The following is a 20193-nucleotide window of genomic DNA, read 5'->3' as shown; positions in this document are numbered from 1 at the left end:
CTGTGGTTTTTGAGGGAGTTTATTAGTGTTCCAAATTAGACAATCCAAACTCGGAACTCCTCCTGCAATAAGTTCTGTTTTGTACCATCCTTCAGTTTTATTCTCTTCTATTTGCATCCTATGTATATGTAAAATTACAGCTGCTCTGTAATTATTAAGTATTAAAGGATAAGCCATTCCCCCTTTGCTCAATTTTTTTTTTTTTTTTAATACTTTATTTTTGCATCCTGTCGGACAAAGAGGAATGAAAACATTGCACAGGCTTACGCAGAAGCCATAAAATATATATAAACGTTTAGGAATAACATCCATGAAAACTGTACATAAACTTCAAAAAAGAAAATGTCACATGCGGCTTGATGTCTTCACTGTCTATGTCCACCAGGGGATTTTTTCTTTTTATAGATCCGCATCATATCGTGGTGATGATACCATTTGAAGAAAGAAACAACCGTGGAACATAAAATATTATATATAACTTCATGCATTGTAACCTGATAGGGTTGCCTCATCCCGTAGTAGAAGGGGTTTACCCTGGCGCACCTTGCCTTGTGCCTATCTTGTAGAGCAATTTAAGTGTAAAGTGCGATTAGGGTCATGTTGCGTGGTAATACATCGTTGTTGTGTATCGTATGTATAAAAACTGAAGGAGATTAAAAGTGAAGAGAGAAGAAAAAAGGAAAGAGAAGAAAAGGGGGGGCAAGAAGGAAGGGGAGGGAGGGGGGGCACAGGGTAGATGGGGAGAGTCGTATGCAACGTCTCAGAGCAGCTTGGCAATGATCGTATTTTTTATCGTTATGTGTTGTTTTAGGCGGTGACCGGGAGTACATAGCCATGCCATGGTTCCCATACTCTGTCAAATTTCGGTGTGGTGCCTTTCAATCTGGCCGTCAGACTATCCATTAGGTGTACCTCTTTTATGTTGCCTATTACTCTCTGGGTGGTGGGTAAGTCTGTTTGGAGCCACGTTTGTGCCATCGATCTCCTGGCTGCCAGTGTAATTTTATGGAGTAATGTTTGTTCAACTCTTGTCCAATTATCTACTGGTCTGTTCAGGAGGTATGTCCAAGGGTTGAGGTCAGGTGCCTTATGGAATATTCCATTGACTAAGTGATGGATCTTAGCCCAGAATGCCTGAGCTTTGGGGCAATCCCACCACATGTGAAGGTATGTACCCTTGTTTCCGCAATCCCTCCAACAGTCGTCAGTGGGTGTCTGGCCCATGCGGTGTAGTGTGACTGGGGTGGTGTACCACCTGAACATTGTTTTGTAGGATTGCTCCTGCAGTGTGACACTTATAGATACCTTATGGTTGGCTTCCCATATGTCCCTCCATTCCTCACCCTCTAGTACCTCTCCCAGGTCTCTTTCCCACGCCTCCGTATATGTCAGTGGTCCCCACTCTTTTGATTCCGAGCATATGTGTGCATACATGGTGGTAATTAAGCCTTTTCGTGTATACTCATTCAGACACATTCTTTCATAGAATGTTAGAGGGGCGGTTGCCGCCTGTCGAACGTCTGTCTGTTGAACGTAGTCTCTTATCTGTAAATAACGGAAGAAGTCTGCTGGGGTGAGGTGTGTTCGCTGTCGGAGTGTGTCAAAGGGGACTAGTTTCTTATGTTCATACATATGGCAGATTCTCTGTATACCTGCCGTCTCTATGTTAGCGAAGTCCCTGGCTGCTATGCCTGGGGGGAATTCCCTGTTCCTCAGTATAGGGGTCATGGGTGAGTGCCTAGATGTTAAGTTATATTTGTGGGCATACGTGTCCCATATGGTTAGGGAGTTCAGTATTGCTGGGCAAGTCGTCCTCAGGATAGGCCTGTCTTCTTTGCGCACCCACATGTGATACTGCGGGAGGTCGGCCCCTGTCATAAGTGACTCCAGGTCTACCCACCTTCTAACCTCTAGGGGAGAATGCCACATAGCGATCTGTGCCAATTGCGCCGCCAGGTAGTAGGAGAAAAGGTGTGGCAGGCCCAGCCCTCCTCTTTGTTTCTGTCTATATAGTACATTTCTGGATATCCTGTGCCTGCGGTTGTGCCAAATGAAATCGCCTATTGCTTTCTGGAGGTGTGCCAGATCTGATTTGAGTAGTCTGACAGGTAACGCCTGAAAGAGAAACAGTATTCTCGGTAGGATGTTCATTTTTACTGTGTGGATGCGCCCTATCCAGGAAATGGGTTTGTCTTGCCAATTGTCCATGTCATGTATGAGCGTCTTGATCAAAGGGGTATAGTTCAGATGGTGTAGATTTTTTGGGTCTGCAGGTAGGCGTACTCCTAGGTACTTAAGATGGTCACGTACTATCGGAATGTTGTGAGTTTCCTGTATGGTCGTTATGTCCTCTGGTGTCATACCGAGCGGGAGGGCACTTGATTTATCCAGGTTCGCCTTGTAGCCGGAGAAGGCCCCGAACTGTGTCAGTAGGCCTCTGAGTGCCGCCATGGATGCTATGGGGTTCGTGAGGGTCAGCAGAACATCATCCGCGTAAGCGGAGGCGAGAAACTCTTGGCCCGCTACGTTGATCCCTGTAATCAGGGGGTGTCGTCGCATGGCTTGCATGAGTGGCTCAAGCGACAGCACAAACAGGAGGGGGGAGAGGGGACAGCCTTGTCTGGTTCCGTTCTTCAGAAAAAAGGGTTGGGGTCCAGCTCCCGTCATCCTAATTTGCGCAGAAGCATGATTGTACATGGCCCTGATTGATGTCACGTAACGTTCGGGGAAGTTCAGGTGTTTCAGTAGGTCGAAGAGGTATGGCCACTCGACCCTGTCAAAGGCCTTCTCCGCGTCCAGCGAGACCAGTAGTGTGGGGGTGGTAGAGGCCCTCTGTCGCCATATTAGATTTATATTTCTCCGGGTGTTTTCAAATAGCTGTCTATCTGGTACGAACCCCACCTGGTCAGGGTGGATCAGAGTTTTTAACACTGGGTTTAATCGGTCTGCTAGTATCTTCGCCAGTATCTTAATATCTTGATTAATCAGCGAAATGGGTCTATAGTTGTCAGGGAGTAGTGGATCCTTGCCAGGTTTCTGGAGGAGAATTATGTTGGCAAGTGACATACTGCTTTCCGTGTTGCCGCCCTCCATGAGGTCGTTGAACACTCGCGCTAGGTGTGGGGATAGTTCCTCTCTAAAGGACTTGTAGTACGTCCCATCGAAGCCATCTGGTCCCGGTGCCTTGTTACCTTTCAGGCCTGCTATAGCCCTATCTACTTCCTCCCTTGTTATAGCTTCTTCGAGGAGCTGTGCTGATGCCGTCGAGAGTTTTGGTAGGTCGAGGTCCTGCACAAAGTTGTGCATTTGCATGTCAGCTTCTTCCTGAGACGTTTGAGACCGGGGCGTGTGGTTGTACAGTTTTTTATAATAGTCGGTGAATACCTGTGCCACCTCTGCTGGGGTGTTTTTTATCGTTCCGTCTCTGTGTTTAATCGCAGTGATTGGGGCCCGGTTTTGCCTTGGTCTCAGGGTCCTGGCCAATAAGGTGTCCATTTTGTTCGAGTGTTCATAATACGTTCTCTTGGTCCAATTAAGGGCCCTTATGGTGTCATCCATCAGTACAGCGGTTAAGGATCGCCTGATCTTTTGCACTTGCTCTGTGAGTTGGGGGGTTGGAGCGGTTTTATGTCTCTGCTCTGTTTTCCTCAGTTCTCCCAGTAGTCTGTGCACCTCTTTGGCCTTGTGAGCTTTCTTTCTCGTTGCAAGTTTAATGCATGTGCCCCTGATCACAGCTTTATGGGCCGCCCACACCGTGTTGGAGGCAACATCATCCGTTTCGTTTTCGTTAAAGTAGTTTTGTATGTCGGCGCGTATTTCAGCTTTGGAGTCCTCGTCGCGTAACAGATGTGGGCTCATCTTCCAGTTCCAAGGCGCTGCTGCGCACAGGTGGTCCAGCGTCAGGGTGACTTCGGCATGGTCTGACCATGTAATAGAACCGATTGCGGTCTCTTTTACCTTTGCCATGCTTGTATCGTTAACAAGGAAATAGTCAATCCTCGAGTAGGTACCGTGCGGTGCGGAATAAAAGGTGTAATCGAGTTCTCCGGGGTGCTGGGCCCGCCACACGTCAATCAGGTTGGTGTTTTGGAGAAAACCATGTAGCATTCTGTCCTGACCCCCCCTGCCCTGTGACCTCTGGATGCCCGTCTTGGTGCTTCTGTCTATTGCTGGACACGGTGCGGCATTGAAGTCACCCCCCATGATTAACATACCGTACGGTAGGGCCTTAATTTTATCTGTCATTGTCTCCCAGAATGTTGCGTCTGGTAAGTTAGGGGCATACACATTGATTATATGTACTGAATGGGAGTACAGTGTCCCTGACAGTATGATGTACCTGCCGTCCGTGTCTATGTCTGTGGAACGTATTTGGATCGGGCACCTGTTGTGTATTAAGATAGCCACCCCATTGTGTTTGCGATGAGATCTAGCCTCATAGGAAATAGGGTAAGTACTGTCTCTAATGCGAAGCGTCGTGTTTTGAGAAATGTGTGTCTCCTGAATGAGAGCTACGTCAGGATTGTGCCGTTTGATCTCCCTAAGCATGAGGCGTCTCTTTCTAGGGGCGTTCAAGCCTTTAACATTTATGGAAAGTAGTTTTAGAGCCATATCTGTTGCGGTGTTTGCCGCTCGTCACCCGTTAGTGGGCTCCCTATCCGATCGTCCCTAGCGCTATAAGAGATATCGATCATAAGTGTTATAAGGAGAGCCTCCGCCTCTGAGACTATCGCATACCAGAGGGGGGGGGGGCAGGAATGAGGGTATGTAGAGGGGGGAAAGAGAGACAAGGGTAAAGAGAAAAGAGAAGAAAAAAGGAAGAAAAATAAAAAAGACTGGACTTACTAGTCGCCAGTTCTATGTGGGGTGTCGTCCTCGCGTCCACAGATAGTACCCAGCCGGGTACCATACGGACTTCGGGTTACAAAGCCGTGGCGGAGCCGCACCGCTTTAAAAGCTATATGTCAGTTTGATGTGTGCATCCCTTGTACGTGTATATGCGTCCCAGGGAGGGACCAGGTTACGTGATTCCGTGGGGCTGAAAGGCAAGGAGCTGCATCTCCGGGGGAGGGGGGGGGGACCCCCAACACATGAACCGGGCTACGGGGGGGGAGCGGAACAGTCCGCATGCGTGGGGAGCGGAACAGTGATCTAGTGGTAACAATTACATTTATCCAGTGGGGGAGTGCCGTACTATCAGTGTATGCACTTGTATCTTATCTAGCTATTTAGTCAAGGAGCGTATTGGGTCATCCCTGCTAACACCTCCGGGTGGGGTAGTTGTCTGTTGCGGGGCTATGCCGCGTGTATAAGTAGGCAATACATTTAGGTTCTCATGCAGGTGGGTCAGAAATAGCGAGTACATGCACTCAACATAGGTATGGTACATACATTACTACCCCCATCCCCATATCATCCGGGCACCCCCTCCCTCTCCTCCGGGCCACGGGGCTAACCCCTAGGCCTGATTACCTCAGTACACCTATAGTTGTTCCAAGCTCAGCTGGGGGATGCCCTTTTCGTGGGGCGCAAGGGCACTATAAGGAGCGGGGGGGGGGGTGAACTCTCTGCACGTGACCAAGGTCTCAGGGGGAGGGGACGCTGTCGCGGGAAGCGGAGCGCTGACCCAGAAGCATCTTTAACGTTTGCGGTCACCCAGTTGATAAGCACTGTACAAGCAGCATAATCGTTTGAACATTGAGAAACCATTTAGGCAATAAGAGATGGGAGATACCCATAACCTTCCCCCAGGGTCGTCTACGCTGGCCATTGGGCCAACCCTCCTTATACGCTTGGGTGGGGCGTTTGGCCACTACTGGGGCACCTAGCGTAGGTCCGTAGGCTATGCGGCTCCCATGCATGCAGATCATAACTAGCGAATACATACATATATTAAAAATACGGTGCATACATTGTCACCCCAAAGCCCGTTCTCCCCGGCCACCCCCTCCCATACACCTGGGCCGGGTCTCGTCTGTTCCTCCTAGGAAGGTAGTCGCAGGTCGCGACCTCTCACATGCAATATGTAATAATGGGGGCTCCGTGGTCAACCGGGTCGATGGCACTTAAATCTACCACGTATTTTCCCCCTTTTTTTTTCTTTCTATTTTTTGTTGTGTGATCGCATAGTTTAAGAAAGAGACTGAACCTGGGGTCTGGCAGCATGGCTATGGTCTGGATCTACAGATAAACACAAAGTATACGGGATATAATACCATACAGAATTCTGGGTTTCATAATCAAAGACCAGTACCCCAACACCCAATCTCGGCAAAACTCAGACCCCCCCCCTCCCCATCCCCCACCCAAATATTATTATACGGGATGTCCAGTGCTCAGTGTCAAACCCCGGTTGTCTGGAAGTGTTCTCCCACACCCCTTGCTGAAATGTATTGTCCTTTGCTCAATTTTTGTGTTAATATTGCTTGGCTCAATCTTGGTTTTTTGCCTTTCCAGATATATTGGGTAAAGCTTTTTTGTATTAAATCCAACCAGTGATTAGAGATGTATAGTGGTAACATTTGAAACATATAGTTCCATTTTGGAATAACGTATGAGTTAATCGCGTTTATCCTTCCCCAAAAAGATATATTTCTAAATTTCTTCGTTTTTTTTAACCATTTATTGAGGGATTGTAGTAAATCTAAAAAAATTGTCTCCATAGTTCTATTTACATCTCTAGTTAGTTTGACTCCTAGATAATCCATGCTGTTTTCTACCCATAAAAAATTATATCTATCCTTGATCTTATTTTTAGTTGGTTTATCCAAATTAATATCCAGAATCATAGATTTATCTATATTTAATTTATAGTTAGATACTTTATTGTAGTTGTCGATTTCTGTCATTAGATAATTCAATGAGGCATCAGGGTTAGTTATAGTGACTAGAATGTCGTTGGCGTATAAACTTAATTTCTGTTCTACATCTGCTATTTTGTAGCCATTTATCTTTTTGTTGTTTCTGATTTTTTTCTGCTAATGGTTCGATAGAAAGCAAGTACAATAAGGGAGAAAGTGGACACCCTTGACGTGTACCGTTATTCAGTTGGAACCATGGGGTAGTGATATTCGGTCCTTTAATACGTGCTAATGGGTTTGTATAAAGGGCCATAATGGCTTTCTTAATCCAACCGTCAAAACCATAATGTGATAGTACAGCATCTAAATAGGTCCAGTTGACTCTGTCGAATGCTTTCTCAGCATCAATCGACAGAGCCAAAACTGGAACGTTGTTTCTTTTGGCACTATCCAAAATATTAATAATTTTCCTAATACTTGTGTATGAGTTTCTACCTGGGACGTATCCTAATTGATCTTGATGTATCATCAGTGGTAAAAGTTTTTTGACTCTAGCAGCCAACACTGAGGCATACAATTTAGTGTCAACATCTATCAAAGATATTGGACGATAATTTTTGACGTCAGTTGGATTTTTGTTTTGTTTTAGGATTGGTAGGATGTTAGCTTTTAACATCTCTGTTGGAAGGAAGCCTCTTTTAGCTACGCTATTAAAAGTATTAGTCATATAGGGGCAGATTAATTCCTTGAATGTTTTATAGAATAGATTGCTGAATCCACCTGGACCTGGGGTTTTAAACGCTTCTAGATTATTTATAGCCTGCAATATTTCATCCTTGGTTATTTCTTTATTTATAGCTACCTTTTGTAGTTCTGTTAACTGAAACTTGTTAGTTTTTTCTAAGTTTTTTTTTTATATCTTCATCTGTTGTAGTTTGAGGAATATTATATAGCTTGCTATAAAAATCATTAAATTGTTGCCCTATGTCTTTGGGAATTATTGCAGATATTCCATCATTTGTTAATTTTTCTACTTTATTTAAGCCTTTTTGTTTTCTAAGTTTTTGTGATAGCAATTTGTCAGCTCTATTACCTTTAGAATAATATTTTAATTTTAGTCTGTCTAAACTTTTAACCGTTCTTTCCATTAATTTTTGATTGATCTTCTCTTTTATTACTAATATTTTTTTTGAGTTTTCAACTGTTGGATTTTGTTTGTTGCTTTGGGTCAGTTTCCCTAATTGCCCATAGAGGTAAGTTAGACTGATGTTTTTGTCGTTTTGACTTTGAAGTTTGATAAAATGGCCTCTTATTACTGCCTTAAAGGCACACCACAAAGTAGATGGATCAATATCTTCTGTGTTGTTTTCTTTAAAATAGTTACTTATGTTTGTTTCCATATATTTTTTATTAGCTTCAGAGCAGAGCAAACTATCGTTTAGACGCCAACTATATGGCTCTTTTATATTTTTACCAGTATCTATTGAACATACTACACCATTATGATCTGTCCAAACTATTTCTTTTATATTAACTTTTTGTACTTTATCAATGAGTTTGGGGTCTATCCAAATCATGTCTAGCCTTGAGTAGGAAAAGTGGACTTTGGAAAAATGTGTATAATCTCTTGAATTTGGATTGTGTATTCTCCAAATGTCAAACAGATTGAATTCATCTTTGATGTTTTTTTTTAGAGATTTAGCTTGTTTAACTACCATTTTATTTATTTTAACGCTTTTCATTATTTTCTTGTCTAATTGTGGATCAATGACCGCGTTGAAGTCTCCAGCCAAAATTAAATTTCCCACTTTTATTTCCTCTATTTTTTCTAGAATAGATCTTAAGTAAGGAGCTGGTGAATGATTTGGAAGGTAGATGTTACAGAGTGTAAATATTTTAGAGTTGATTTTACATATAATTATTAGGTATCTACCATCTGTGTCTTGTAATTGTTGGATTATTTCTACGTCTATTTTTTTCACCGAATATTATGGCTACACCACATTTTCTTTTATCTTTATTTGAGGCTTGTATAATAAGCGGAAATTTTTTCCCTCCCCATGTTTGTTTGTCTAATTGCCTCCAGTGGGTTTCTTGGAGAAATCCCAAATCTATATGTTCAGCAATTAAATATTTGTATACTAAGGACCTCTTTGATATTGTGTTCATACCTTGGACATTAAGAGTTAACATTCTTATCATTAAAGTTTTCCAGAGCTCTCACCCTCCCTTTCGACCTTATGGTCTTCCCTGTATTCCTTCCTTGCTGCACATATATACATATAAAAAGAAAACACATATTTAAAACTATAGGGGGATATCATCCTCCTTAAACACATAGACTGTTTACCCACCAAGTGTGGAATCAGTCTAATAGACCCTAAGTAGGTCTGTCCGGATTAGAGTGATACTGCATAGTGATGCCTCCTAGTTTAGTTTGAAGGAAAGGGAGAAGGGGAAAAAGAAAATAATTGTTTTGCAGCTATTGCGTCTGGGCTGTATGCGGTAGGGTATAAATTAGTAGTCTTAAAGCTTTATAAATCCCTCACATTATTTTGTCTTATGTCTATATCGTACTTTAGAAAAATTATTTTAGTATAAACATGCATCATAAAGCAATTAAACAGTATAAGTAAAATTAATCTAAATAAGTGAGAGTAGAAGATAAGTGAAAAATATTTCCATCAACCTAATTGCTAGCATAATTAAACACTTCTAATTTAAGCTTGTGTGTCTAAGAATATATATGTGTATATTACATTTGTTTATTAAATCTATGGTTATTAACCTTCCCTTTGTCACTTATGATGGTTAATAAAAAACATATATAATAAAATGTGAATAAATTCTTCCACTACTGACATATGTGAACATATGTCCTAAATTGTGAATAATTATTCTGCTACCGACATAAGTAAACACCTTAGTGAGAAGAAGAAAGAAAAAAAAAAATAATAATTTTCTGACTGACATTTTAGTCAGTCTTTTGACTAAAAAGTCATTTGAGTTTTAGTTGACTAAATCTCCAGTAGATTTTAGTTGAGACTACTAAAATCTAATGGGTTTAGTTAAAAGCCTTTATCTGTCTTTCTCTCCATAGCCCTATATGTGGGTCTCTTCCCCTCCTTAAACACATTGTCTCTTTATTATTATTACTGCCATTTATATAGCGCCAACAGATTCCCTAGCACTTTACAATATTATAAGAGGGGGATTTAGCTATAAATAATAAGCCTATAAATAGACAATTACAAGAAAACTTACAGGAATAATAGGTTGAAGAGGACTCTGCTTAAACAAGCTTACAGTCTATAGGATGTGGGGTGTAAAACACAACAGGACAGGAAATATCAATCTAATAAGTTGGGAGTGAAGCAGAGCGAAAGGAGAGTGCTGCCCTTTAGGAGAGAGCAAGATACAGGCGTGTAAGGTAGAGGTTACTCTGGGAGGGCCATAGGCTTTCCTAAAGAAATGGGTTTTAAGGCACTTCTTAAACGATTGAAGACTAGGCGAGGGTCTGATGGCGGTAAACATGCTATTCCATAGGAGTCGCCCGCGAGAAGTCCTGCAAGCGCGAGTTGGCCGTATGGGTGCGTGCAACGGACAGGAGAACGTCCTGGGCAGAGCGGAGAGACCGAGAAGGGGCATACCTATGGATCTGTGAAGAGATATGAGGGGCTAGAATTGTTCAGTGCTTATAGATATGGGCTAGCACTTTAAATTGACTCCTATAGCATACAGGAAGCCAATGTAAGGACTGATAGAGGGGTGATGTGTGAGAGGACCGACTAAAGCGGAAAATCAGTCTGGCGGCAGCATTCATTACAGACTGTAGCGGGGCAATACAGTTTTTGGAAAGACCAATTAGGAGAGGGTTACAATAATCCGTGCGGCAAATTACTAGAGCATGGACAAGATCTTGCATAAGAAAGGGGCGGATGCGGGCTATGTTTTTAAGATGGAATCTACTGGATTTGAGAACATGTTTGATGTGAGGCTCGAAGGTGAGGCCAGAGTCAAATATGACACCAAGATCTCGTGCTTGCAATGATGGACTGATATGGATTCCACTGACTTCAAGGGAGAGAGAAAGAGGAGGATCCGTATTAGGAGGAGGAAAGACAAGGAGTTCCGTTTTTGAGAGATTTAATTTTTGAATATAGGAGGACATCCAGTCAGAGATGGAGGAAAGGCAAGCAGTGACACATTGCAGGAAGGCAGGGGAGAGGTCCGGGGAGGAGATATAACTGGGTGTCATCATACAGGTGGTTGTGGCATCCAAATGAGGCAATACGTTTTTTCTACCCCCGCCTTTATATATCGCTTTGTTTTTTTTTTCCCTTGTAGATGCATCTCATTTCTCCCCACGTGTCTTAATTCCTCCCCCAGCCCCTCCACGTGTCGCTCGTTTCCTCCTGCACCCCCTCCACATGTCGCTCGTTTCCCCCCACGCTCCCAGTCCATCCATGTGCTCGATTTCCCCCCACCCTCCCAGTCCATTCATGTGCTTATTCTCCCACAGTCCATCCATGTGCTCCTTCTTCTACCTCCTCCCCCCCCCCCCCCCCGCCCAGTTTTAGTCTAGTTTTAGCCAACTAAAGTTTTAGTCTGCTAAAATTGTCTACAAAAATTAACACTGCAGTTAGTCTGTTCAACTTTTCTTCTTTAGAACAATCAAAACTAATGTTGACCCATCTTTAACCATCTGTCAACAATGTTTTAAAATCTGTACAAAGTTTTTTTCGGAATTTGCGTAAAACGGTCATGTATCCCACAATACCATGCACAACTGTGCTTTATAAATAAAGTAGAACACACTGTAACCTACCTTCAAATGACACCTAATGTGTTGGTGACTGGGGTGTCCCTTTACACAGTCATGGGAAAAAGAAAGTAAACCCTCTTTGAATTCTATGGTTTTACACATCAGGACATAATAACAATTATCTGTTCCTTAGCAGGTTTTAAATTTAGGTAAATACAGCCTCAGATCAACAACCGCATATGACTTATTACACCATGTGATTTATTTAACACAAATAAACTCAAAATGGAGAAGTAGTGTATGAAAAATAAAAGTACACCCTTAGCGCTTCCATAAGCATTAAGAGGCTAAGTAGTAGAAAGGTGCTGCTAATCAAATACCCTTGATTAATTGGGCAAGTGTGACCACCTCTATAAAAGCCAAAGTTATAGCAGTTTGCTGGTCTGGAGCATACAGGTGTGTCTTAACACAGTGCCATGGAGGAAAGACATCAGCAGTTATCTTAGAGAAGCAATTGTTGCTGCCCGTCAAACTGGGAAGGGTTATAAGGCCAATTCCAATCAATTTAAAGACCATCATTCTACAGTGAGAAAGCTTATTCAAAAGTGGAAAGCATTCAAGACACTTGCAAACCTCCCAGAAATGCACATCCCAGCAACTTAACCCCAAGGTCAGACCGTGCAAAGCTCGGAGAAATTGCGAAAGAGTTACATGTCAGACTCTGTTAGCATGTTGAATTTCATGACAGTACAATTATGGTTTGTTTGTTTGGAAGGGTTGCCAAGAGAAACCATCTTCTCTCTAAAAAGAACATGGCAACATAGCTTATGTCTGCAAAGCTGCATCTAAAGAAACCACAAGACTTCTGGAACAATGTCCTTTGACAAAGACCAAAGTGGATATTCACAATGCATAGGGGTGATGATTTGGGCTTGTTTTGCAGCCACAAGACCTGGAACCTTGTAGTCACTGAATTGACCATGAATTTCTTTGTATTCCAAAGTACTCCAAAGTAATGTATTTTTTTTTGACATTCTTTATTTTGATTGTGCAGATATGCAGACATAGTTTGACATTGGGCTTGGGTCAAGACAAGGTTTCAGACACGTAAATAGCACTCAGAATGTCATGAGTAACTTTATTTTTTTGTGTGAAATAAAATAAGTTACATGTACGAACCATTTAGTGGTGCCTTAAATTACTTTAAGAAAGATCTAGCTGTAGGCAGGAGGTGGTCACAGTATAGTTTACGCTAGTGGTTGTTGGCTGTGTGCTAGGTTAGATAGCTAAAAGACCTGTTTGAAGAACTGACTATACCGTTTAGTGTTTGGATCTACAGAAAAATGCGGTACTCCGAATAGAGCAAATCATAATTGAACGCTACAAATCAAATCGGGAGAAATTAGGTGTAGGCACGTGACTGAGTGGGCTGTGCAGTCGCTCTGTGAGCTAAAGACTCCTGTGTAGTCAGCCCATTCTGACCTCTGGGAGGTTTCATATGGTCAGCGTTCGGGGTCTGGCAACTACGTATATAATACAATATAAAATAAGTGTGTGGTATATCGTGCTGTGAAATATTAATTATTTACAATTGGTCACTAGAGATGCTTGAGTTGTCTCTCCTTATGTAAAGGCTTCGAGGGTTCCTATTCGGGATCGACCGATGGCCAATATACAGATTTTGTAGGTATTGGCCGATAATCACCGGCAATACCGTTAAGGAATGGGTGGGCCGGCGCAACCATAAGGCAGCACAAGCGGCCGCCTTAGAGTGCTAGATCGGAGTGACCGGCAGGAGGTGGGCGCACAGCACTCCCTCCTGCCTGGCACACTGTGTAGTGTGGCTGAGCAGAGCAATGCGCACCATGGTACAGGAATTTGGTTCCTGTACCTGGCCGGACTGAAAGGAAGTGCTCACTGAGAGAGCACTTCCTGTCAGTCCGGCCGGGTACAGGAGTCTAAATCTCCTGTCCCGCAGTGTGCACTGCTCTGCTCGGCCACGCTACCAGAAGACACCCTGGGGAGCGGGAACCAAGGAGGGGAGAGAGGGGCATTAAAGGACGAGAGGAGGCGACGGGGGGAAGACAGTATGGGACAGGTGGTGGTGGTAATGAACACTTTGTGACAGGGGAGGGAGGGTGAAGAACACTTTGTGATGGGGGGGGGTGAAGAACACTATGGGACAGGGGAGGGGGGGTGAAGAACACTAGCGGGGGAGAGAGGAACATTAAGGGAGGACACTAAGGTACAGGGGAGCAAAGGGAAAAAAAACAGTGGGGAGGGGTGACCACTAAAAGAGAAGGGAGGGGAATGGGGGGGCCACTAAGATCGGTAAGGGGTGGGGGGAGTTCCTACCGCATATATTTATATACAAACACACACACACACTGCATCCACTACACAAACACACACACACTGCATTTACTAATCAAATACTCTCACTGCATTATATATATATATATATATATATATATATATATACACACACACACACACATTCTTGAAAACATGTATATTTTGTGCATTTACCACTTAAAAAAAATAATAATAAAATACGGTAAATGTACACAATATCGGTCAGCTATCGGCCTGAAAGTTCACAGATTATCAGTATAGCTATCTGCTCTAAAAAAAAATCAATATCGGTCCCTAGTTCCTATATTAAATGTATTGCCTGCCCTCACAGCTGTGCAAAAAATTAGAGCATTGCACTAGAAAATTAGAAATTCTGTGGGGAGGGGAGGTACGCCTGGGTGAGTGGGTATAGTTAGTGTCTAGCGTTGTCAGGCTGTCACAGGTGGGGGAGGTTATGGTATGTGTTCTAATTGACCACTCGTCTGGTAGTGAGGCATGGTCTGTTTTAAAATCTAGAAACCGTATAAGTGTATAGGCAAAACAATAGTAAAACTTTATAACGTTAGTGCCCCAGTGCGGCACTATATAAGGCCGATGAATGCGGTAGGACTTCGGTCCCGTATTAAGTTCAAATGGTTGCTGCTGCATACATGTCCGGCATGGACTTCTGTGGGTTAAATGCGGTCTCTTTAGCTGGATCCCATCGCTCCTTTGCGGAGTTGGCCTCCCGAGACCCTACAGGCGTGAGAGAGTCCAATGGGGGTCCCAGTGTGGCCAGCAGGGTCGTTACCTCAGCAGGGTAGTGTACCGCATGCCGGTAATCGCCGTGTGGGACATCCGCAAGTGGTATTGGATTTTGTTCCTTCAGAGGAGAGCAGTGAAAGGCCCGAGGGACCTCCTCCAGGCCAGTGTGCTTAGTGCAAAACAGGCTTCCCCAAACTTCGGCCCTCCAGATATTGCTGAACTACAACTCCCATGATTCTATGAATGAAAGGCTGAGTAAAGGGAAGTTGCATCCCTTCGAAGTTGTAAGGTATTTGGTCCTTCACTGCCGCTAGAAGAGCTGCTTTATCTTTGATTGTTTGAAAGTGGACTATCCGGTGCCTCGGAACCATCGCTGGGGCCCTAGGTGACTTGGATAATAAGAAGCCGTAGAGTCCCACTGATTTGGCCTGTTGTGGTGGCATCAGTGCTACCAGAAGTTGCCTCAATACGTGTTGTATTTCAGCTGTGGGGATTTCTTCAGGGATCCCCTTATTTTCACGTTGTTCCTCCGCAGAGTATCCTCCAGTGCTGCGAAGTGCCGGTCAGATAAGTCTTGTTTGTGTTGGATCCCCTGTATCAGCTGCTGTATTGAAGCCAATTGCTGAGAATGCTCTCTTGTTCGTATTCCACTGTTGTAATCCGGCATGTTGGGCCCTGAAGGTCGGCTCGCAACTGTGCCACATCTGTAAATATGTTCTTCTTTAAATCTGCCAGTAGTTCTTGTAGCACTACGGTAGTGACCGGGGATGTCAGGGTGAGCTGTTGGTGATGCTTTACCCAGGAAAACCACCTTGTCTTTACCCAGGGATAGTTCATCTGAGAGGTCAGAGTAGGCCTCTTTGTAATCTGCCATCTTGGGCTTGGTTGCTGCTTGTGCCTCCCGCCACAGGTCTCCAATGCTGAGGCCCGTCTGTGGCTTGTCAGCCTTCTGTTTTTTTTGGTCTTTCGACCCATTATGTGCTCTGTTCCCTTGTCCAGTAAAGCAAGTCTCCCCAATTGGAGTTTGGTGCTCTATTTTAGGGGGAAAGTGGTGCTGTTGATCGGAGCTCATAAAATTTGCAACAATGCAACTCAATAGCTTGGCTCCGCCCCTCCCCAAAGTATTCTAGAGTCAAATGTGAAGCCATCTGTCTGACCGCTAACATTAAGTCATGCAACAGGACAATGATCCCTAGCACACCAGCAAATTTACATTATAATGACTGAAAGAGTAAAGAATCAAGGTGTTGCAATGGCCCATTTAAAGTCCAGACCTCAACCCGATTAAAAATGCTAAGGCAGAACCTTAATACAACTGTGCATAAACAAATGTCGGCAAACTGCAATGAACTGAAGTAATACTGTAAAGAAGAGTGGGTTATCATTCCTTCACAATGATATGAGAATCTGATAGTCAAACAGAAAACCATTAATTCAAGTTCTTGCTGCTAAAGATGGTTCTACAAATTATTAAATCGTAAGGTGTACTTGGTTTTTCACACATTGCTTCTCCATTATGGCATTATTTTTGTTAAATAAATCCTGACACACTGTAATTTGGCATGTGGTGGTGTTTATCTGTGGGTTGTGTGATTTGGATGCTAGTTATGCATTTTGTCCACCAATAAAGCATTATAACAAGCTATTAAATTGCAGTCTATTGAGTGGTTGCTGAATTCTTATAACTGTCTCAGAATTATGGAATACATCAGCAATATGGGATGTCAGTTTGAAATCATGCCTTAACACCTCTGGGTGTCTCCTTTAGTGACCCGTGTTTGCTTGGCATTTGAAGTGCTTTATTTTATCTCTTCCTCTTGGTTGAAGGAACTGTCTCCTTAAACATTAACGCTTTAGAATAAGATAGTTGTTACAAAGTGATTTGTGTCCCTTAAGCCTTTGTCTTTAAATGGTGGATTGCCATATAAAGCTAATGTGGGCTCACATTATCTTCAGGCTCAGAACCACTGGATGAGGTTGATTTGAGTTCTATTCCCCATAAGTGGTTTACCAAGAGGTTGCCTCACCATGCCATTACATCACATGTATATTTTTTTTAAAATTTTATTGAGATTTTGCATCAAAGAATACAACTAATACAGAGTATGTCATGGAGGCAAGCGTTATTCTGTGCCTCGTCTATAAGTCTCACGTTTTAGAGTTCTGCTGTTCAGTCATACATGACACATGGGTTGTCTTCAGATGGGTCTTGTTATAGTCTGGTGTGTGTCCTCGTCTCTTATGAGTTATTTTGTGGTGTCTCTGTTGTGTAGTTTCGTGTGGCTATGGTGCTAGGCGTCTGGTCTATGTGGTACTGTGTTTCGTAGTGTGTCTTATGTTATGTCTGAGGGGCGAAGTGTCATGGGATTCCTGCCGTTTCGTCCAGGTGTGAGGCTGTCTCCCTCCTTGGTTATGTGAGTCTTGTGTAGTCTATAAGGCGTGTTGCCTGATATGGGCTTAGTCAAGTGGTGGGTCAGTCTTTGTTACAGGGCTGCTCTGCTCGCAGGCTCTCATTCTATCTTTGTCGGTACTCTCAGGATCAGGCCCCAGTGCTTTGTGGTTCTTCGCCCGGTAAGTTTATGGCCTTCCAGAACGCCGTGGGGTCTTCCCCGGACGATAGGGTAAGTGTCTCGCTCCCCCTTTGGATATTCAGCGTTCCGTCTTCTCCCCAGCGGTACCGGACCTTTGCCTCTCTGTTTCTTGGCTACTGGAGCCAGTTGTCTCCTTGCCCACTAGTACCTCGAAGGGAAGGTCTCCATAGATCGTCACGCAGCAGCCCTCGAGCCGGAATGACTTTATCTCCCTGGATTTGTTGAGGATAGCGGCTCTCACTGCTATGTCTCTGGAAATGACTATTGTGTCTCTCGGAGCCCCTTGGGGCGCTGCTGCCGCTTTCCGTACTCGGAACGCCGAGACTACCATCCCCTTGGTGTCTTTGCTCTTTAGGCCCATCGAGGCCACCAGTCTCTGGGTGAAGGGTAGCAGAGCTTCGTCGCTCACCGTTTCCGGTATGCCCCGCATGCGGACATTCTTGCGTCTGTGGCAGGATTCCAGTGCGGTCACCGACCGGGTAAGTTTCTGCACCTTTTGAGGCTAGGTCCTCTATTTGGTTGCGGGTGTCCTGCCTCTGGTGTTCCCGTGTTTTCTCTTTATTTTCAATTTCGGAGATCCTCTTGCGGAGGTCTCCTATGTCTGCTTGGGCCTCTTTCAGGTCCGATTTCCAGACTTGCCTTATTTCTTGCAGGAGGTTTTTTATATCTCCCTTAGTCACTGGGGATGAGTCCTCCTCGGAATCCGTTTCTGGGTAGTCTTCTCCCGGTTCGGGTGTGGAGGATATGTCTCCCTCCTCTTGGGATGCGTCTGAGGCCTCCTCTTCTGCCCGGGCTGCGGGCGCCATTTTGGCGGGAGCCGCGGTTGTGGCTGCAGGTCTCTCAAAGGAGAGCCTTATGTCTGGCATTCTCGGTGTCGCTGGAGGCTGATATTTTTTCTTTTTTCGTCCCATGGCAGTCTCTGTTGGAGGGTGGGTAAGAATGTCGCCTGTGGGGCTCCAATATGTCTGGGATATCGCAATATTTGGGTTTCTGTCTCGGAGCTCCAGAGGTTTGCGTCCGCTCTGTTGCTTGGCTAGCCACGCCCCACATCACATGTATATTTTAACTCTCACCAGACTGTGCCAGAATCTCACTGAGTAATCGAAGTTGTGGTCCAGCAGGGGTAGGCAACTTCTTGCTTGGCTGGATGAATTTATCTATGCTGCCACTGTTAGCACTGAGCCACTTCTGACAGACAGTGTAAAGGCTGCAGTTTATCCCTGTGGCTATGCTGTATGTGCTGAGGCCAAACCCAACAGTTGCACAAAACTGATATTGCTAGCCAGGGAGAGTGTTCCAGCTGGCCCTACACACATAAAACAAGGTATTTATCTCCAGACCTTTTTTTTTTTTTTTTAAATTCAAATTACAGCTGCAGAAAGAGGATCTTTGAACCATAAACACTTCAGGAAGATGGAGTGGTTCTGGTGCTTAGAGTGGTTCTGTTTTAGTATTTTTGTATGCAATAGACTTGCTTGCCTTTTTTTCCTCCCTCAGTTGAAGCACTATTATAACATGTCATAACAGAATACTAAAGCTTTAGGAATACATACACTATAGTGTCCCTCTGCTCTGCGGTGTTGAAAAGGGAAACTCCTTTTAACACTTACCTTGGTGCAAGCTCCATCTCTACCACTGGTGTTGTGGCAATGGGGAAGCCTAATGCACATGCTCCACGAGCGCTGTATGCAACAGCACTGAATTAATGTTTTTCTATGGGGTATTTGAAGACGCTGGATGTCCACATGAAAAGCGGGAGGACTTCCAGTGTTTCACAAAGTAAAACATTGTGAAGTGCTTCTAGTGGCTGTCTTGATGACACTAGAGGAGTTAACTCTGCAATCTAATTATTTTACTAATTATTATTATTCTAATTATTTTACATTGCGGGACTAAGGGGACTTTGCACTGAGAACATTTCAATGAGATTCAATAAAATTCCAAGTGTGATCACCTATTCAGTGCTGTACATAAAATAATTCCCTCCCCCCTACCTTAAATGGGAATTTAAAATGGAAATAACTACTAATCTGAAGATGGTTTATTCTGGTTTCCTGTATGTTTGTAAAAGCAAGATCCGAGCAGAATAGTATTGAAAGTCTTTACCTTTGCTTCCCCTATCCCACAGATTTCCCCTGCAGTTGGAGAACGGCCAAGCCATGGAGTGCACAGTTGCTCAGTACTTTAAGCAGAAATACGCCTTACAACTAAAATACCCACACCTTCCTTGCCTGCAAGTGGGACAGGAACAGAAACACACATATTTACCCCTTGAGGTAAGTGGTTGTGTGATACTATTTCAAGTGTTTGCCTGCATTTAAGCCAAATTAAGCAGTTTGCTGTTTATTACTCATTACGTTGAAGGGTTGTAGGTTTACATTGCTTATTAATCCTTTCAGGACCTACAAAATTAACGTTGAGTTAAGCTGTAATTTATTGCCTTCCGTGTGCCCATGCCATTTAATTTTTTTTATTAAGGCTGCATTAAGTGACATTTTGTAGAAGAAGGCAACCCAGGATATGTAACAACATCTGTGTAAAAAATAGGCGGGGGGGGGGGGGGAATTTTAGCTTGGATTCAGTAATTTTGAACTTTTAAGACTATCATTAATATGATTCAATATATTGACTTTATGAAGCAGTCTTGAAGAGCTAGATAGATGTACAACCTGTTCTTTCATCAAGGAAGTCTACAATATGTCTTCCAAAACTGAAAGTTTGGACACTGCAAATGGGACAATGCTGACGTAATCCTGGCCTAAGTCTGTGCTTCATATGCTGGTTACTTTGCCAGGCAGTCTACCAGAAAACTGCTTAGGTGTTTTTGGATGACGAGTAATTCCTTGAATTAAGTAGCTGTGCTGTTTGCAGGTGCCTCTCTTTATCATTAAATGAGTGGTGGCTGCTGCCTTCGGTGCCCCTTTAAGATACAGTCCTA

At 43.7% G+C, this 20193-nt stretch overlaps 1 protein-coding gene across 1 annotated transcript in view; it reads left to right on the top strand.

Moving 5' to 3' along the window:
• LOC134611136 (protein argonaute-4) overlaps nt 1-20193 on the top strand; it is a 66166-nt gene that overhangs the window by 28306 nt on the left and 17667 nt on the right. Inside the window, exon 8 of the mRNA XM_063454738.1 lies at nt 19384-19531. Coding sequence (XP_063310808.1) covers nt 19384-19531 — 148 coding nt within the window. The remainder of the gene's footprint in view (nt 1-19383; nt 19532-20193) is intronic.

This window comes from Pelobates fuscus, chromosome 1 (genome assembly GCF_036172605.1).
Source record: "Pelobates fuscus isolate aPelFus1 chromosome 1, aPelFus1.pri, whole genome shotgun sequence".
NCBI classification, from domain to species: Eukaryota; Metazoa; Chordata; class Amphibia; order Anura; family Pelobatidae; genus Pelobates; species Pelobates fuscus.
This window is presented reverse-complemented; position numbering and strand designations above follow the sequence as displayed.